Source organism: Paramisgurnus dabryanus, chromosome 6 (genome assembly GCF_030506205.2).
Source record: "Paramisgurnus dabryanus chromosome 6, PD_genome_1.1, whole genome shotgun sequence".
Classification (NCBI taxonomy): domain Eukaryota; kingdom Metazoa; phylum Chordata; class Actinopteri; order Cypriniformes; family Cobitidae; genus Paramisgurnus; species Paramisgurnus dabryanus.
Genome location: NC_133342.1, coordinates 24,363,434 through 24,380,155, shown reverse-complemented (window position 1 = coordinate 24,380,155; position 16,722 = coordinate 24,363,434). Strand labels below are relative to the sequence as shown.

The following is a 16,722-nucleotide window of genomic DNA, read 5'->3' as shown; positions in this document are numbered from 1 at the left end:
TAAAAAGCTGGTAGTCGATGGATTTATTCAGGGTAAGGACACTAGATTCGGTTTCCATTTACCAGATCAATTACAAAAACAACAACAAAACTAATCATGGGTATTTTCAATCTTTTATTGCCAGTGTTTTATCGATTTCAAAATTGACAGAAACCCCTACAGTTACCCATTACGTAACTACAAAAATATAAATTTGATATTCTATGCATTAGGTCCAATTTAAAACAACATTGTTTCTCTGCATTTAACAAGAAAATATAATTGTCAAACAAAGAACTGTCTTATGTATTTGCTGGATTCAATTAGCCTACATAAACCTGTGTTTTAATTCTACATTCATCTAAATCTGTAAAATATCTATGAGGTATTTTTCGCTCAACTATTTCTTTCACCAAATTATTATTATTAGTAGTAGTAGTAGTAAAAATAATGCAACATTGGGCATGATACTACTGTTGGCAGTAATTATTATACTCAATATTAATACCACATACATTCCATTGGCATTTTTACAATATTTGCATAGATCAATAAATTACCAACCACATGTAAACCAAAATACTCAATGTCTCAAAAGCATATATTACTGTGACATTACTTTAGTGTTTAGTATATTGTTTACTCTTTTGCATATATCAATTTTCTAAGAAAGCAAATAAAATGTTAAGCATAAATATAACAACATTAAGCACACATACCAGGTAACAAGTTTTAAATGAAATATTTGTGATAAAAAGATATTAAATCACATAAAACTCCTTTCAATAATCAGCCAGTAGAAAAACACTTGGTTTGCAGTACAAACCCTAAACCAATAAAAAACCCTTGTCCAATATTAAAAACCTGTACTTTGCTGAAAACATAATTCATACAATACAGAAAAAAAGAACAAATGCTGTCCTGCTAAAAAATAAAATGTTTGGTGTAACAAAGCAGAAACAATGTCAAGACAATGTTTGTCTGTGATATGGGATCTATTCTATGTCACAGTGTATTAAAAAGCCTTTCTTTGGATCACTAAGTGAAAAATAAGTCAATTTAACAAACAGATGGTAATCTACACTAGATTAGTTGTACATTAGTTTTTTAAAAATTCAGCCAATATCCAATTATGTAGTAGCAACAAAACGACAACAAATATTTAGTACAAATGGGTTTAGGCTTCTACTTCTAACCTCTCATGACATATAAAACCAATAAGCTTAAATAATCAGGCTAAAAATGATCACAACTTCAAACTTCAATAAAATATTATTTTCTAAATCAGTGGTTCTCAAACTTTTTTGGCGTGCGCCCCCCTTGCGTACAGATGGTGCATCCCTTCTTACCCCCCACAAAGATCATTTATGACATAAAACATTCTAAAACTTAAAATTTGAAATTAACAAAACATATTAAATTATACAATGTAGTGTTGTTGGATAGTAGCCTTATTTTTAGGGAGGTTAAATTACACAGAATTTATAATAAATTAATGTGTTTTATAAAAGTTATTAAACTGGGGCCCCCAAGTTTGAGAACCACAGTTCTAAATTATGATCTACAGGATTTAAAATACATGGCCTTATCACATGCTAACAGCCTATACAATCATCCAAACTACTTGCCCACAAATGTAAAGGAAAATAAAAAGGAAATTAAATTGCACAAACATTCATAAACAACATTCTACAGTATGAGAATCTTTGTTTCAGCAAAGTCCAAAACCTTATTCAAGCAGTACCGAAGCCATTTAAAAACACGCACCCAATGATTGTTGCACAGCTGCGTAAACAAGATGCAAAGGAAGACCCTGATAGTGATGCTACTGAAAAGCAGCTTCATCTTTGTTTTCTGCACTTTCAAAAGACAGCAGGTCAGAAGAAACAGTTTCCACTCTGCCCTCACCTAAACTCCTGGCCAGTGGCTCATCAGAAAAGCTTTGACTGACACCATCGTATTCTGGGGGAAAAGTTGAGGAATCATTGGGTTGTACGGGATCTTCTGCTGACAGAGCAGACGGGTCAAAACGAAGGGCAGGATCGATAAGCAGGGAAGATATGTCTATAGGAGGAATGGAAGAGTCCAGAGATGGGATTGAAGAATTCACCAAAGACTCCATGTCTACAGGCAGGTTATGATCAAGTGGAAGATGTGGAAAATGAGAGTGTGAGAGAGAAGGGTAAGACAAATCTGAAGGTGGTGGTGAAAGGTCTGTTGCAACCGAGGAGATAAAATCTGCAGCAGAAGATTTCTCAGTAACATGCTCCTCAAGGTTCCCAAAAGAAACCTCATTGCGTTGTAGATGCTCTGAAAACACAGAAAAATGTTTGCACATTTTATGCATTAAGTTCAGAGATTGAATTCTGTTGGTTGACTTTACTTAAAATGAGCAAAGCGATCTCACCGACACCCGATATGTCAGCCTCCTCTTGGACAGCCAGAGACGTGTTTGTCATGTCAATGGAAGAAACTGAAAGGTCCAGTCGGTCGGCCATGTCAGATGCCTCTGAATTCATCATAGCCACTTCTGAATGATCTGAGAACCCTGAAGGAAACATTGATCTGATACATGACAATGTCTTTTTATATTTTACAGTATGTAGGCCTACTACTGATTTATTTGGGTCTCTAAAAATCAAAAGATCCATAAAAAAGATGGATATATTCTGATGCTTACCAGGATCCATGACTCTCTGAATAGGTGGTGGCAGTGGGGTATCAAGATCCGAGCCACTCACTGACTGACCAGATTCTGCCGTCATGGACAACTAGGAATATGCATTTCAGTTATTTTGTCAAAAGTGCCTTTTTAAGTACTATTAGACAAATAGTTTTAAGTCAAGTCTCAAGTCAGTTTTGTTGAGTCTCAAAGGAGCTGTATTATAGGTCAATTTACCCAATAGGGTATTTCAACAGCTCGTTTGCCAGTTATCATGGTTGTTTACATGAGACCGCAATGGCCCATAAATTTAATCTCTGGTGGATGCAACCTCTAAAATAATAACTACCTCTGCAAACCCGCTTGAAGGCAATTCTGGTTCAGAAGAAGTCTGAGGATAGACTGTTTCAGATTTTGGGCTGTCATGTCGTGCTGGAATTCTGTGTAAGTAGCCATATCCAATGCCGCAACCAAGGCTGTGGTGGGAAAAGCATTATTAGAAAATCATCTATACTGTGTTCCAGACAAGGGTTACTTGAATTACTACTCAAAAAGGCACATTACTGTAGGTGGATCAGGAATTTATTATGGTATATCCATTACAGGGTTTTTACCTGCCTTCGCCACCCCAGGCACCATTTGGTGTGACAACCACCTCTCTGCATTTATCCATTTCAACATTATACACTAGCAGCTTCAATGGCTTTCCCTCATGGGCTTCAATTAGGGAGAAAAAGTCCTCGGACTGTTGGGAAATACAAATATGGTATGTCAGTAATGAACACAGAATGGAAGCCGAGCCATATTAGATAACTTTCTTCAAAAATAAACCAATCATTCAGGAAAATAATTCACTGCTCACATCTTGCAAAACCTGGTCAGCTCCAACAATGTAATCTGAATGTTCGGTGAGACCAGCCAATCCTGCTGGTGAATTTGGCTCCACATCCTGAACACATAGAAAGCATTTAAGTTTCCAAATAATACGATCTGCCTATATTTTTAATAATCGAAAGTATTTATACAACCTGTCCTGCATATGTTACTTCCAACCCTACTCCAACAAACCTGCCTCTAATTTTTTTGTAGCCCTAAACAACTTGATTAGCAGGTTAGGTGTGTTTGATTGGGATTGAAGCTGAAATCTGCAGGACAGGTGCCCTCCATGATTGACCCATGACTTATACAGTAGTAAAAATATACTTCGAATAGCAGTAATTACTTACTAGAACATGCCAAACATTTTCATTAGCTCCTTGAAAACTGCAGAAGCGGACGCTGGCTCCCAGAAGTCCCTGGCCGCCCCACATGTTGCTTGGAACCACCTCCAATTCCCGGACCCTCAAGGTCTTTGTACTGTATACCTCCATCCTCACTGGTTTCTCCACATTAGCCTTGAGGAGGTCCTTCAGCATGTCATTCTCCTGGTTCTGGTGCAATAACATATACAGAAATATATTCAGAAATATAATATATTGTACTGTCATTACCCTTCATAATCAAAGCAACATTGGATACATTTCTGAAACAAATAACTAATGTTGTATCAATTCTCAAGACATTAAGTTAAAGTCTATCAATTACACATTTATTAACACAAAATGACCTATGAATGTTTATACAATGCAAACTCACAAGGCGATTATTGCCAATGGATATGATGAAATCGAAAAAGGGCTCCAAACCAGCTTTCTCTGCAGGTGAGCTCTCCTGAATCTGTCAAATAAATGATGTTGATTCATTAATATCCATATTTATATATATGGGGTCTTTATTTATAAAAGGAATTCAACTTTTATAGATTGTTGTACTTGTGCACAGTGGGAATTTTAATGGCATTGGTCGGCTTATGTGAAGTATAATGAGTATCTTCTGTGTAACTTAGTAATGTTTATTTATATTGCGTAATGTTATATGTGTGCTTTCATTGACGTGGCGCTGTACGTGACTAAAATCATTTAGTGTCAGCCAATAAACAGTACATAGAGTAAAATGTTTGGTCGTTAAACGAGAAATGATAAGTGTTAAAACAGTAACATTTATGTTTTGGAGCTGTCAGGATTTTACCAAAACCAACTGCAAAATATTCCTGACGTAGGCTTGTTTGACTTTATGCTGCGCCTTCTGAATTGACAGGTGGATAAGGTCAAAGTACCGCGAGAGCGATTCGAAATTACACTTCTCCGTATGATTTCTCGAATCGCTCTCGCGACACCTTGACGTCATGCACCTGTCGGTTCTTGGGGCGTAGCATGAAGTCGAACAAGCCTATTATCTTTCCAAGCACAACTTTATAAACCTAAAGGCATATTCTCGGATGGTTTATTCCGTTAACTAATATGTCAAATATAAAATATCTAATAACTTGAATCTGAACATTTAAACACACGTTAAAAGTAAAAAAGCATGTACACATAACATCGTATCTAAGTGCAAACTGGTCTAAAGTAATGCGTACGCTAGCGAGCAAAGCTGCTCGATGTCAAAAGCAAAGACAGGGAAAATAAAGTGATTACCCCGTGCACGTGATAACCCTCCGATCCGCCCTCCGGTGCACTGCTGCTTTGCGTTAAACCCATTGCTCTTTAGTGCTTGTATGTTTAGCTATTTTGTTTATGTCTATGAACTAACGACCCAGACAAAGATTACTCATCACATAGTGGCCATGTTGCCTGTGCTGCTGTGTGCTGCAAACAGGGGAGAGTAATCGAGCAGGATGCCAGCGATTACTGTTTGCTTAAGGTGTGTTCGACTTCATACCACACTGCGCAGATCGATCACGGTATGACATCAAATATCGCGAGAGCGATTCTGGGGTTGTGCCTTCAAATCGTTCTCGCGATACTTTGATATAATGTGCTGATAATTCTGCACAACGCCGCAAATTATGCACAGTTTCTATCTTTCGGTTGTCACATCTGTAACGGTCAATCTCATTTAGCTCTAAAATAATCTTTCTAATAATAATGTCAGACCCTCGTGTCCCTTATCCATCGTATTTTTATTCATTTTCAGAGGTGTATAATACTTAAGTATTTTAGTTATAGTTACATTTTCCAAGCATCTGTGCTTTATCAGTATATTTTATTTACTGATGTTGCTTGTCTTGGGAAAAAAATACTTTTCTTTACTAAAAAATGTTCACTACATTCTAAAGCATAGAATCATACTGTGTATTCATTATATATTGCATATTAAAATTTATTTAATGCCTAATAACATAAAATTGTGTACTTTTACTTTCTTGAGTAAAATTACGAAAATAATTTTTACTTATTAAACAATTACTAGATGTTTAATGTACTTAAATATTAAATATAAACCAAAGACTTGAAATTATGAAATGTAGTGGAGTAAAAATTACTATAACATGTTTTGGAATATATGTTTTCCAAAGAAAAACACTAATAAATACGAATAATTTAAAATTTACTTTTATGTAGAAAGTAAAAATACTTAAGTACTATACAACTCGCATTTTATTTACAAGCAGCTCTAGTCTTGCGAATGTTAATAAGCATTTCTTTTCAACTTTGTCAAATACATTTTATTGCAAATACTAATTTCTTAGTTATTACACAAAAAGGACAAATTTAGAAATGTCAAAACGTTCATATACATTTTTACAGTGGACATACCAACAATAGAATAACATTTTCTCAAAGCAAATGTTGCCTTGATACATATAACTTCTGAATTGAAATTAAAACAATAAAGCATAATAAGAGTTATTATTAAGGCTGGTCCCTAAAAGAAAACGAAGTTGAAACATACATTTAAAAATAAATTTACTGCGCTACAAAAACATCAGAAAGCCTTTAGTTTATACAGTATAAATATAAATCTGACCTGAAATGATAATTCACGCTGATTTAAATGAGTGGTTTTCAAACTGTATTCACTGTTGTCATGAATTGTTACAGAATAAATTAAAATCAAAATATATTTTAAGGAATATCCTTACATTCATAAACTATTTACATTCTCTTTCATAGAAAATATATTCTTCTGTACAAACTGCAAATGAACAAGACTCATTTGAGCTGTTTGTCTTTAAAATATCAGTACAAATACTGAGTTTTTTTTTGACGGATATTAAGAAATCCCTACAAAAGATTCTAGAAGACTTAAACCTGAGTCCTCTATTTGGGCAGGGCTGGAACAGCTGGGTAACTGGAGATGCGAGATGTACCCCATATGACCGTATACTTTAAAACTGCTGTGACTTATGCTTGGACCATACTCGTAAAAACTGTCAAAAAAGACAAGGTCAGAGTCTGAGGACAGACTAAGGTCCATGTAACAGTTCAAGTTATGATCAGTAGATGGGGAAGGTGTATGAGGGATATCATAGAGATCATTCACACAATCCATGATGGTCTGATTAGCATTTTCATCCAGATATTCTAATGGAGACGTACTGGTGTTGCTTTCAGACTGTGCATTATCTGTCGTGGATAGGCCCATAATGCTTTCGGCAGCTTCTGTTGACAGATCGTGGTTCATTGGCAGATGCATATTAAGGCGATCATACTCTTTGATGTATGGGCATCCGTCTTCATTAGAATCCTCAAAACTGAGAACAAAAGCCAACCCTTTGTTGTCCACATCTATTGTGGGTGGCTTTGAGGAAGGGCATTCATCGGCTTCAGAGTCCAGGTTCAGAGAAGAAGAGTATGAGGTGTCAGTCATGTCGCTGCTACAGCTGTTGTCTCCCTCCCTGCAAAGCCCAGAGCTCAAGTGGAAAGCTGGACCAGCTGACAAAGAAGTGAATGGTGCAGAGTTGTTTTCCTTAGGAAATGTACCGGGTCTGTTTTTATCTGTTGATGGCAGCTCAGTGACAATTACGCTTTTCTGGTTTAAGTTTTCATCCAGCAGTCTCTTTTCCAGCTTCAGCTTCATGTGTGTATGGATATAGTGGCTCCTTACACGACTGGAGTTAAATTCAATTCGCCCCAAAGGATTCCCACAGCCTTCCTTGGAACAGCCACATGGAAAGTTGCCGCGATCCATCTGTTAATGTTGACAGGTGATATGTATCAACAAACAACCAATACTTCCTCATCACCACACAATATCATCATCACACTTCAGTTATCACATTTATAACCAGTGCTGAAGTTTGACTTCTGTCACTGCCCACAGGGAAAAAAAACACAAAGGAGATCTCTTTAATATCTCAACTGCTATCAATGTTTTGCTTTAAAAAATAAAAAGCACATTTTTATTAAAGGTGCCAAAGAATGCACTGAAATAATATGTTAAATCAGAGAACATACGTTTTGGGTGAACTATCCCTAACAATATCGCAAATTGCACCTAATTTTCCAGATACTCAACTAGTCTACAAATTTCTCAATAATCAACATTTCTCAGCCGGTTCCTATTAGGACATGAGCTATGCTGTTTACATCTATGTTATAGCTCTATAAACTTACTTACATTAAAGGCATCATATAGGCAAAAAGATTTACCTGGCACTTGATGCCAGCCTGGCTGCAGGCACAGGTCTCTGGCTCACAGAAGCCTTGGCAGTGGCAGCCGCAGTCTTTCCGCAATTGCCGTAGCTCCTGCAGCTGCTTCTTCTCCTCCCGGTCGATTCGTACCACGCCAGCAGATCTTAACAACGCACGTCTGCGTTTTGAAGAGTAAGGACGGAGCGATCCATCATCCTTTAAATTTGTAAGATCAACATCCTCATCTGCGACATCGCTCACTGTCAAGGTAGCTGCTTCTGCCACAGTAAGAGTTCCACTGATGATCATCTATAGGCAGAGAACATATTAAGATACTTGATCCAGTGTAAATAAAATATATTAGTAGCTTACTATTTAACACAGAAATTTCTAAAACAGAATGTTTTGGGTGATGCTAAAAATTCTAAAATGCATTATACTACGGGTCTGTTAAATGCTTTATTCTGATTGGCTGAGAAATTTTCCATGGGTGTTGATTATTTTCCTGTACACCGCACACTTAAACTGTCAAATGTCTTAAAAATAGGCACCAGAGCAATGTCTGTGGTAACCATGGTATAAGAGGAATAATCGACTCCAAGCCTTTAAATTATTTGAAAATAATGCACACCCGCGGTGTAACGCGTAACCACCTTGGGTGTGCATTATTTCAAATAATTCAACTGCCCGGCGTCAATTATTCCTTACATACGCATTCAAGCCTGTGCCATATTATGAATAAAGTAATGGCTGAAGGATTGCAGGGTTCACATTCACATCATGCACTATATGCACTTTACAGCACAGCCACATGTACTTGCTCATACTACCTAAATAACCAACCTTCTGTCTCAAGGCCTCAAGTCTCTCCTCTTGATGCCGCTCACGGAGTCTCTCCATTCGCAGGCGCTGCTGCTCCTCCGCATGTTCCGCCAAGGTGAACTGCTGGCAGGTTGTGTGCCATCTGACCATGCCCAGTGTGCAGCCACCATGACTCGGCACACTGCTAAACCCTTGACACCGCTGGAAGAGGAAAACTGTAACTAGGCCGAACCGAACATTGCCTTTTTTTCGAGTCTCTGTCGTCTTCTTCAGGATAGGTGAAACTGAAAGGAGAGAAGGAATTAAAATAAGAACTACCATAGTTATTTTCTTTAAGAAAAAAAGGGTAATGCCGGAGCTGTCAACGACTAAATTAATTGGTTTGGACAATAATGATGGTTTGATGACAATTTTACAAATGCAATAATACAGGAAACATTAACTTTCTTAAAGAATTCAAAGTGTGGCAAGGTCAAGTGTTACATAACAGTGTTTGCTTTCCTCTCTATCTGCACCTTCAGTTAGGGTGACCATACTTGCCATTCTTCCCGGACGCGTCCTGGCCAGGATTCGGGTTCGTCTTCCGGAAGTCGTACTGGTCGACCGCATACGTCATAGAGGATTATTATTATTATTATTACAGTAAAGCAACCGTTACATTTTAAGGTAAGAATGAAACTACAATTGTATGTCTTATGTTTTTAACTGAATGGCATATGCAGTCCACAAATACGACTTCTGGAAGACGCACCAAAATCTTGGCCAGGACGCGTCCGGGAAGAATGGTCTCCCTACCTTCGATTAAATGGCTGGAACGTTTATGGGCTTAAAATGAATGCGCACAATTAAAAAAAAACTTTTAGTTGTTTTGAGCAACTACTTATTTTTAAATATACTATAAAACATTACAAGTGTCAAACATAGTAACACCCTCAAGTCGACAGTTTTCTACTTAAACTGTTTCTCATCTTATCAATTGCAGTGCTCAATAATGCTAAAGTCAGATAAGGAGACCCCTCCTTACAAAAGGTGATAACAGTTGGTCTGCATGATTAAAAAAATGGACAGCCAACCACGCATGACCCACGACTAGAGAAACTAGAGATAAACTTACTTGGCTTGTGATGGCAGGGAGGGAAAGGGACAGTGTGCCCATAGTCCACTGTATCACTGAGGCCGTCTTCATCAGAGTCCCATTCAGAGTGTGATGAGGGAGAAGACGAAGAATAAATGGCATCGTCTTCATTATATTTTCTCTTTCCTCTCTGCAATGTAGCCATGGTGATCTGTCAAATAAAACAGAAATGAAGGCATATTAGATAGGTATCACTTAAAAGATAGATATTTATAGCATTTCAAATAAGAAAATATGAACAAGAAAAGACTTGCAAAGTCCGAAAACAGAGTTTGCAAAGGTTTCAGTAACTATAAGTACACAAATCCTAACCAGCAGCAACTGGACACCTCTTTGCTGTTATTGGCCAGTACTGAAAATTCACATCTTTACTCTGAGTGAAAGCCTGTTTAACAGGTCTAACTCCCCATCAGGACAAAACTAATACATCACAAGATCTGCTTTCTCAGTTAAACCATTACTGACAAAATCATATTACATACGGTTTACATTAGTGAGCATTATGGGATGGCAAAGGCGACTCAATGGTTTCTTCTATCTCCCCCTTGGGGTAATTTACATTCCTGAGATGTTTTGAGTTCTTCAAGAACAAAATGTTAAAAACATTCAGCCCAGCTTAACATCCCATATGGGCTCAAATAAATGACCAAATATGTAACCTGATTCTTGTTTATACCGTTGAGGACAGAATGGCAAAAAACTTTTGACAGTGATCACAAAGCTCCATTTCAAAGCCCAAATAAGGAACAAAAGTAAAAATATAAATCAGCACGCAAGTCATTTGAGTGGGTGTGCAGTGGAAAAAAAAGCACACGCTCTCACACGTACACAGAGGACTCTCTGTACCTCGAATGAGAGAACAGCACAACCTCACACCACAGGATGGAGCAATCTGCATCACAGATCACCTGGTTTTTGTTCCAAGTGCATCCAGTCAAACCAAGCCTACACAAATGTCTCATGTGCCAAGAACGCTATGTGCCCCTGTGCACATTGCATGCATCCTGGACAACATTAACTCTCGCTCACCTCTTTATACACAGGTCTGGCTTTCTTTGGATTGTGTTATGTAAACACCCGCACTGTAATCCCAGATGCCACAAACACTGTGCAAACTCTTAAGAGTAAACTGTGTGAAAGGTTATAGCAGTCAGAAGCCTCTGCATGAGGAAAATGACACTCAAAGTAGCATTTGCACATTAATTGCAGCAGCGTTACTGTATGTTTCTTCTTTGTGCGTGCAAGATGTGCATCAGAGATGGAGCATCTGTTTGACTTTAACGTTTGACAGCTGCATAGCAAATAATTGCACAACATATTCTCAATGGCTCAATAGAACTTCATAAGCGAAACACATGTGATTTACAGCTTCCCTTAACTGCGGCAAGGTGATAAAGATCTACAGTATTAAAAGTGAGATAGTAAGCAACAGTTGTTCATTTTATCATTGCAATACCAATAATTCATGCATTAACTTATTTGTGTATTTGGTGGTGTGGGCTTTGTTTGTGCAGCATAGGGGTATGACACGTGTACAAATATACAATAACAAACACATCAAGACAGAACAAACACACTGCACAACTTTCCACTGAAAAAACATAACTGATCACAGGTGTGCAGGGACATCTGGTCATACCACAACTATCGCACATGAGGGGTTTTTCTGTACATGTACACATGAGAAGGAGGAGTCTGTGGATTGTAAGAACAGACAGCTGTCAGGTGGAAAAATTAGGTTACTACCCTAACTTAAAGTAGACAAAAACAACCTTTCTTATGAAGCAAACAGACTGAGTATGAATATTACAAAGTGGCATTGAAAGAATATTTACACCCATTCTTACTTTAGCGATATCTCAGACTCAGTGACATGTTGATCTGCTTCAAACAGAGACACGTGCAGGTGCAATACAGTTGTGTCAGCCAATCATTGAACGTCATCATGAACATTTTAACTGTTACAAAAACATTAGACGAGGAAATGGACTTTGTTTGTTTTTATTAATAGTACAATATTATTATAATCAATATGGTTTATTTACATCGTCTATTTTAAATTTATTCGGGTTTTGTTTACAATATTGTTTAAAAATACAACAGGTTGTTTAGAAAGTAACAAATAGATTTTTTTGATATTTTATCTAGTAACAGGAACATAAATTTACTTAATTATTTGTTTTTATTTACTTTTATTTTGTTTGCGTAGTGGTTTTATTTGCAGCTGGTGAACTTCCGTAACGTTAGCCGAGTCTCTCGCGACTTAAATCGGATCTGAATGAAAACAACAGACACGCGTAACGTAAATAACAACGGTAAGACCCGCATTATCAATTTATGGTTAACCGTAATAACGTACTATTTTAATTGTAAATGTATGTACACGTTTCCCTTAAAGGCATTTTGTAAACAATTCTGTTTGTGTTAAAGCGCCGCGAGATCTACAAAGCAACCTAAAGAAAAGTGCACGTGAACTCACCCAATAATGCTCTATCCGTATATCATGAGTAGAAGAAGAAACAACCATACGATGAGTTAAAAGTTATCAAAAATGCACTATATCGTCTTTCTTCTTAATCGTCGATACATACAGTATGAAGCTCTCGATGTGATCAGCTGTTGTTTAACTGAGTGTGTGTTCGTCAGTGGAAAACTCCCCCCACAGTTCCTGACGTAAACAGAAATATGAGGACAAAAAACACAACTCATGACGCGTGCAGAGAGAGAGAGAGAGAGAGAGAGAGAGAGAGAGAGAGAGAGAGAGAGAGAGAGAGAGAGAGCGAGCGAGCGAGAGAGAGAGAGAGAGAGAGAGAGAGAGAGAGAGAGAGAGAGAGAGAGAGTCGTGTTTATCAGTGTAACAATTGAGATGGGCTCGTCAAAAACTACTACCCACTACAGGGGCCTTTAAAATAAAGGTTATTAAAAAGGTTCTATGGCTGTATAACCTTACACCCATACACTTAACCTAGAGCCTCAGCGTTTAAGTACAGATAACAGAGTCTTGTGATAACCTCAGGTATTGTCTTTTATTCTGCAACATCAACAAGTTTTAAATGAGTTATGGATCAAAAGATCATTTGTTAAGTCTTTAAATGATCGCATAAAGACTATTAAAGCAAGAAGGTCAATAATCTGTGGCACGGTCTTCTTGAATAAAATGTCAAACTTATTTTAGAAACCAACAACCTATATAATTTATGTACTTAACAGTATATATTTATATCTGTTTTGGCTTATAATGTACTAGAAACAAAGGCAGTGATAGGGGTCAGACAAAAGGCAGAGGGAAAAAACATAAGACTGCTGTTCCAGCCACTCAGCCAATCACTAGAGAAACACTCCCTGGATACCAAAGAGCCTCTCCATGGCAATGACACTGTGAAACATCCATCACAGGAGACTACTCAGGCATCGTTGTTTCATAGGCAGAGCCTCTCTCACACGTACACAAAACACTGACTCACTGACTGTATCACCTCAATTTCCTATCTGTTTGGTAATGAAACCACAGGGCACATATCAGCCTATTACCCCTCTACTCGTTTAGTTTATGGGAACACAGACATAATGTACAGTAGAACCAGTGGACTTGAAAGCAGGTTAAAACATGTCCATAATGCACTGGGGGATTATCTTTCAAATATATTGTAACACCTCCTTGATAATCCTTTCTATATGCAGATACTGTGGGCCAGAAGTGGGGAATGTGGTTTAGATCATGTTATAGTGAATGAAAGTGGACAGCAGGATCTCTGCAGAGTTTATTTTAGTGCATGCCATAGACATTGCACAATATGTATGGACCATAAACTGTATTCAGAGTAAAGGGTAGAAGCGGAAGAGGGTCATTTATGGTTACTGGCTCACAAACGGCACATCTGAGTATAATGCATTGGATGAACTAAAATTTGATATATTTTTTATCTGATTTGAGATATACAAGTAGTATTACTGTTAATAGGTGATATCGGATGTGTGTATTCATTCCTTTCACATGGTTTTAGTATTAAAGATGATATTTACAGGTGCTGGTCATATAATTAGAATATCATCAAAAAGTTGATTTATTTCACTAATTCCATTCAAAAAACGAAACTTGCATATTATATTCATTCATTACACACAGACTGATATATTTCAAATGTTTATTTCTTTAAATTTTGATGATTATTACTGACAACTGAGGAAAATCCCACAATTCAGTATCTCAGAAAATTACTTAAGACTTTAGAAATCTTGGCCAACTTGAAAAAGTATGGGCATGTACAGCATGTAGTTGGTGCTTCTTTAGCCTTAATTACTGCAGCAGTCGATCAGTCTGTTCCATGACATGGCACCCCAAACCATCACTGACTGTGGAAACTTTACACTGGACCTCAAGCAATGTGGACTGTGGGCCTCTCCTCTCTTCCTCCAGACTCTGGAACCCTGATTTCCAAAGAAAATGCAAAATTTACTTTCATCAGAGAACATAACTTTGGACCAATCAGCAGCTGTCCAGAAGCGACACGCTTCTGACGTGGTCTGTTGTTTAAGAGTGGCTTGACACAAGGAATGAGACAGCTGAAGCCCATGTCTTGCATACGTCTGTGCGTAGTGGTTCTTGAAGCACTGACTCCAGCTGCTGTCCACTCTTTGTCAATCCCCCCTACATTTTTGAATGGGTTTTGTTTCACAATCCTCTCCAGAGTGCGGTTATCCCTATCGCTTGTACACTTTTTTCTACCACATCTTTTCCTTCCCTTCGCCTCTCTATTAATGTGCTTGGACACAGAGCTCTGTGAACAGCCAGCCTCTTTTGCCATGACCTTTTGTGTCTTGCCCTCCTTGTGCAAGGTGTCAATGGTTGTCTTTTGGACAACTGTCAAGTCAGCAGTCTTACCTATGGGGCTGTTTACACTTGGTATTAAGATGTGTTTTCATCGATCGGATCACAAGTGGACGAGAGAGACACATTACGTTTACACCTGGTATTTAAATCCGTCTCTTTTGTCCACTTTCGACCACTTCTGTCCTGAATACTGTGAGGGGACGGTCCGTGAGACGGTGGGCGAGTCTCTCTGCTGTCATTCAAATGCGAGCGGGAGTAATTATGAGTTTATATGGACGCAAACTTATATTATGTCGGAGTCCACTGCTTGTTTAGCAAGTAAACATGGTGCACAGAGTTTTGTACGTGTGTATGTTAAGCCCGGTATACACTGTGCGATTTTAAATAGTCTTTTAGGATTGTTGCTTGCCACACTGTGCGATTAAGATCGTAATTAAGTCCATGTCACACTAAATGATCTCAGTTTCCATCAATGTCAGACTGTACGAGTTTAAAGACTTTTAAAAATCGGACGCACGCAAACAAACGCATCCGCAGTTTTACGTCATCGATTGACGACGGCTGGGAAAACACACGCTGAAGGGAAGGCTAACAAACCGAAACAACATCTACTGTTCATTTTAATCATAACTTGTCTCGAGCATAAAAAGAAGAAAAAACGAAGGAGACGAGTACCTGGCATTTGAATTTTCAGCACGATTTCTCTCCAGGCTGCTTCATTTTTATCCTATCATGGTACAGTGGAGATTACACGTTGTACAAACACTCCACACCACAACTCCACAACTTTCTCCTCCTGCTGTACAGTCTACCTGGTTCTTTTTTACATTTGTCTGCGTTGATTTGTTGTTGTCGCCGCACTAATTGTGTCATCGGGTTCTGTGCTTCTATTGGTTATTGAGCTGCCGGTTGTCGTAGGGAGATGTCACACAGCAGGATTGTATCTCAAAATTTCTGACACTGCCAGAATTTTGTCGGAGGATAATTTTGATCGCAACGGTCATTAATCGGCTGTCTGTGAACATGTCAAACTAGCGATCAAAGACGGCAGATTTTAGCCTGGGATTCCAGAAATCGTTTAGGATTTCAAAATTTGTCCAAGACAGCTAAATCCTGGCTGAAATCTCACAGTGTGCACCGGGCTTTAGAGCTTTCTTTGAATTTTCAGCGCAATTGATGAAATAGGATCGCGCAACTTTCACGCTTTCAAAACGAAACTACGAAGAACACCCGCAGTAGTTTTATCAATGAAAAGCTAAAAATAGCGCTGTTCACCGTATATGTTCACGCCAGAAGTCAAAAAAGACGTAAAATTTGTGTTTAATACCTCAGATTAGATAAATGGGCGGAGAGAAGGTGGTCGCGTGTGGCTGTTCGAAAACATTCAACCACATTGCGTTCCGCAGCTCCAAAGCGATCCGATCGAAAGTGGTTTCGACTACCTCTGGATGTGGTTGAAAGTGGTCGAAAGTGGACACGTTCAAAACGTTTTGAACACCGTTTACACCTGGCATTAACGTCGTCCACTTGTGATTCGATCGACGAAACCGCATGTTAATGCCAAGTGTAAACAGCCTCTATGATTGTGTAGCCTTCAGAACTAGACTGAGAGGCCTTTTAAAGGCCTTTGCAGGTGTTTTGAGTTAATTAGCTGATTAGAGTGTGGCACCAGGTGTCTTCAATATTGAACCTTTTTTACAATATTCAAATTTTTTGAGATACTGAATTTGGGATTTTACTTAATTGTCAGTTATAATTATCAAAATGAAAAGAAATAAACATTTGAAATATATCAGTCTGTGTGTAATGAATGACTATAATATACAAGTTTCGCTTT

At 38.1% G+C, this 16,722-nt stretch overlaps 2 protein-coding genes across 2 annotated transcripts; both read right to left on the bottom strand.

Annotated features, from left to right (window-relative positions):
• Positions 1–94: 94 nt before the first annotated feature.
• On the bottom strand, positions 95–5,344 carry gorasp1a (golgi reassembly stacking protein 1a). Its single transcript, XM_065276254.1, has 9 exons — positions 5,158–5,344; positions 4,277–4,357; positions 3,868–4,071; positions 3,504–3,590; positions 3,256–3,386; positions 2,991–3,117; positions 2,660–2,750; positions 2,387–2,527; positions 95–2,289 (listed from the first exon to the last, which is right to left on the bottom strand). The coding sequence occupies exons 1-9, from the start codon at positions 5,218–5,220 to the stop codon at positions 1,805–1,807; spliced, it is 1,410 nt and encodes a 469-aa protein (XP_065132326.1). The 5' UTR covers positions 5,221–5,344; the 3' UTR covers positions 95–1,804.
• An 817-nt stretch (positions 5,345–6,161) lies between these two features.
• On the bottom strand, positions 6,162–12,703 carry csrnp1a (cysteine-serine-rich nuclear protein 1a). The gene is made up of 5 exons (XM_065276253.2): positions 12,534–12,703; positions 10,034–10,205; positions 8,941–9,203; positions 8,116–8,406; positions 6,162–7,654 (listed from the first exon to the last, which is right to left on the bottom strand). The coding sequence occupies exons 1-5, from the start codon at positions 12,579–12,581 to the stop codon at positions 6,737–6,739; spliced, it is 1,692 nt and encodes a 563-aa protein (XP_065132325.1). The 5' UTR covers positions 12,582–12,703; the 3' UTR covers positions 6,162–6,736.
• Between the last annotated feature and the right edge of the window lie 4,019 nt (positions 12,704–16,722).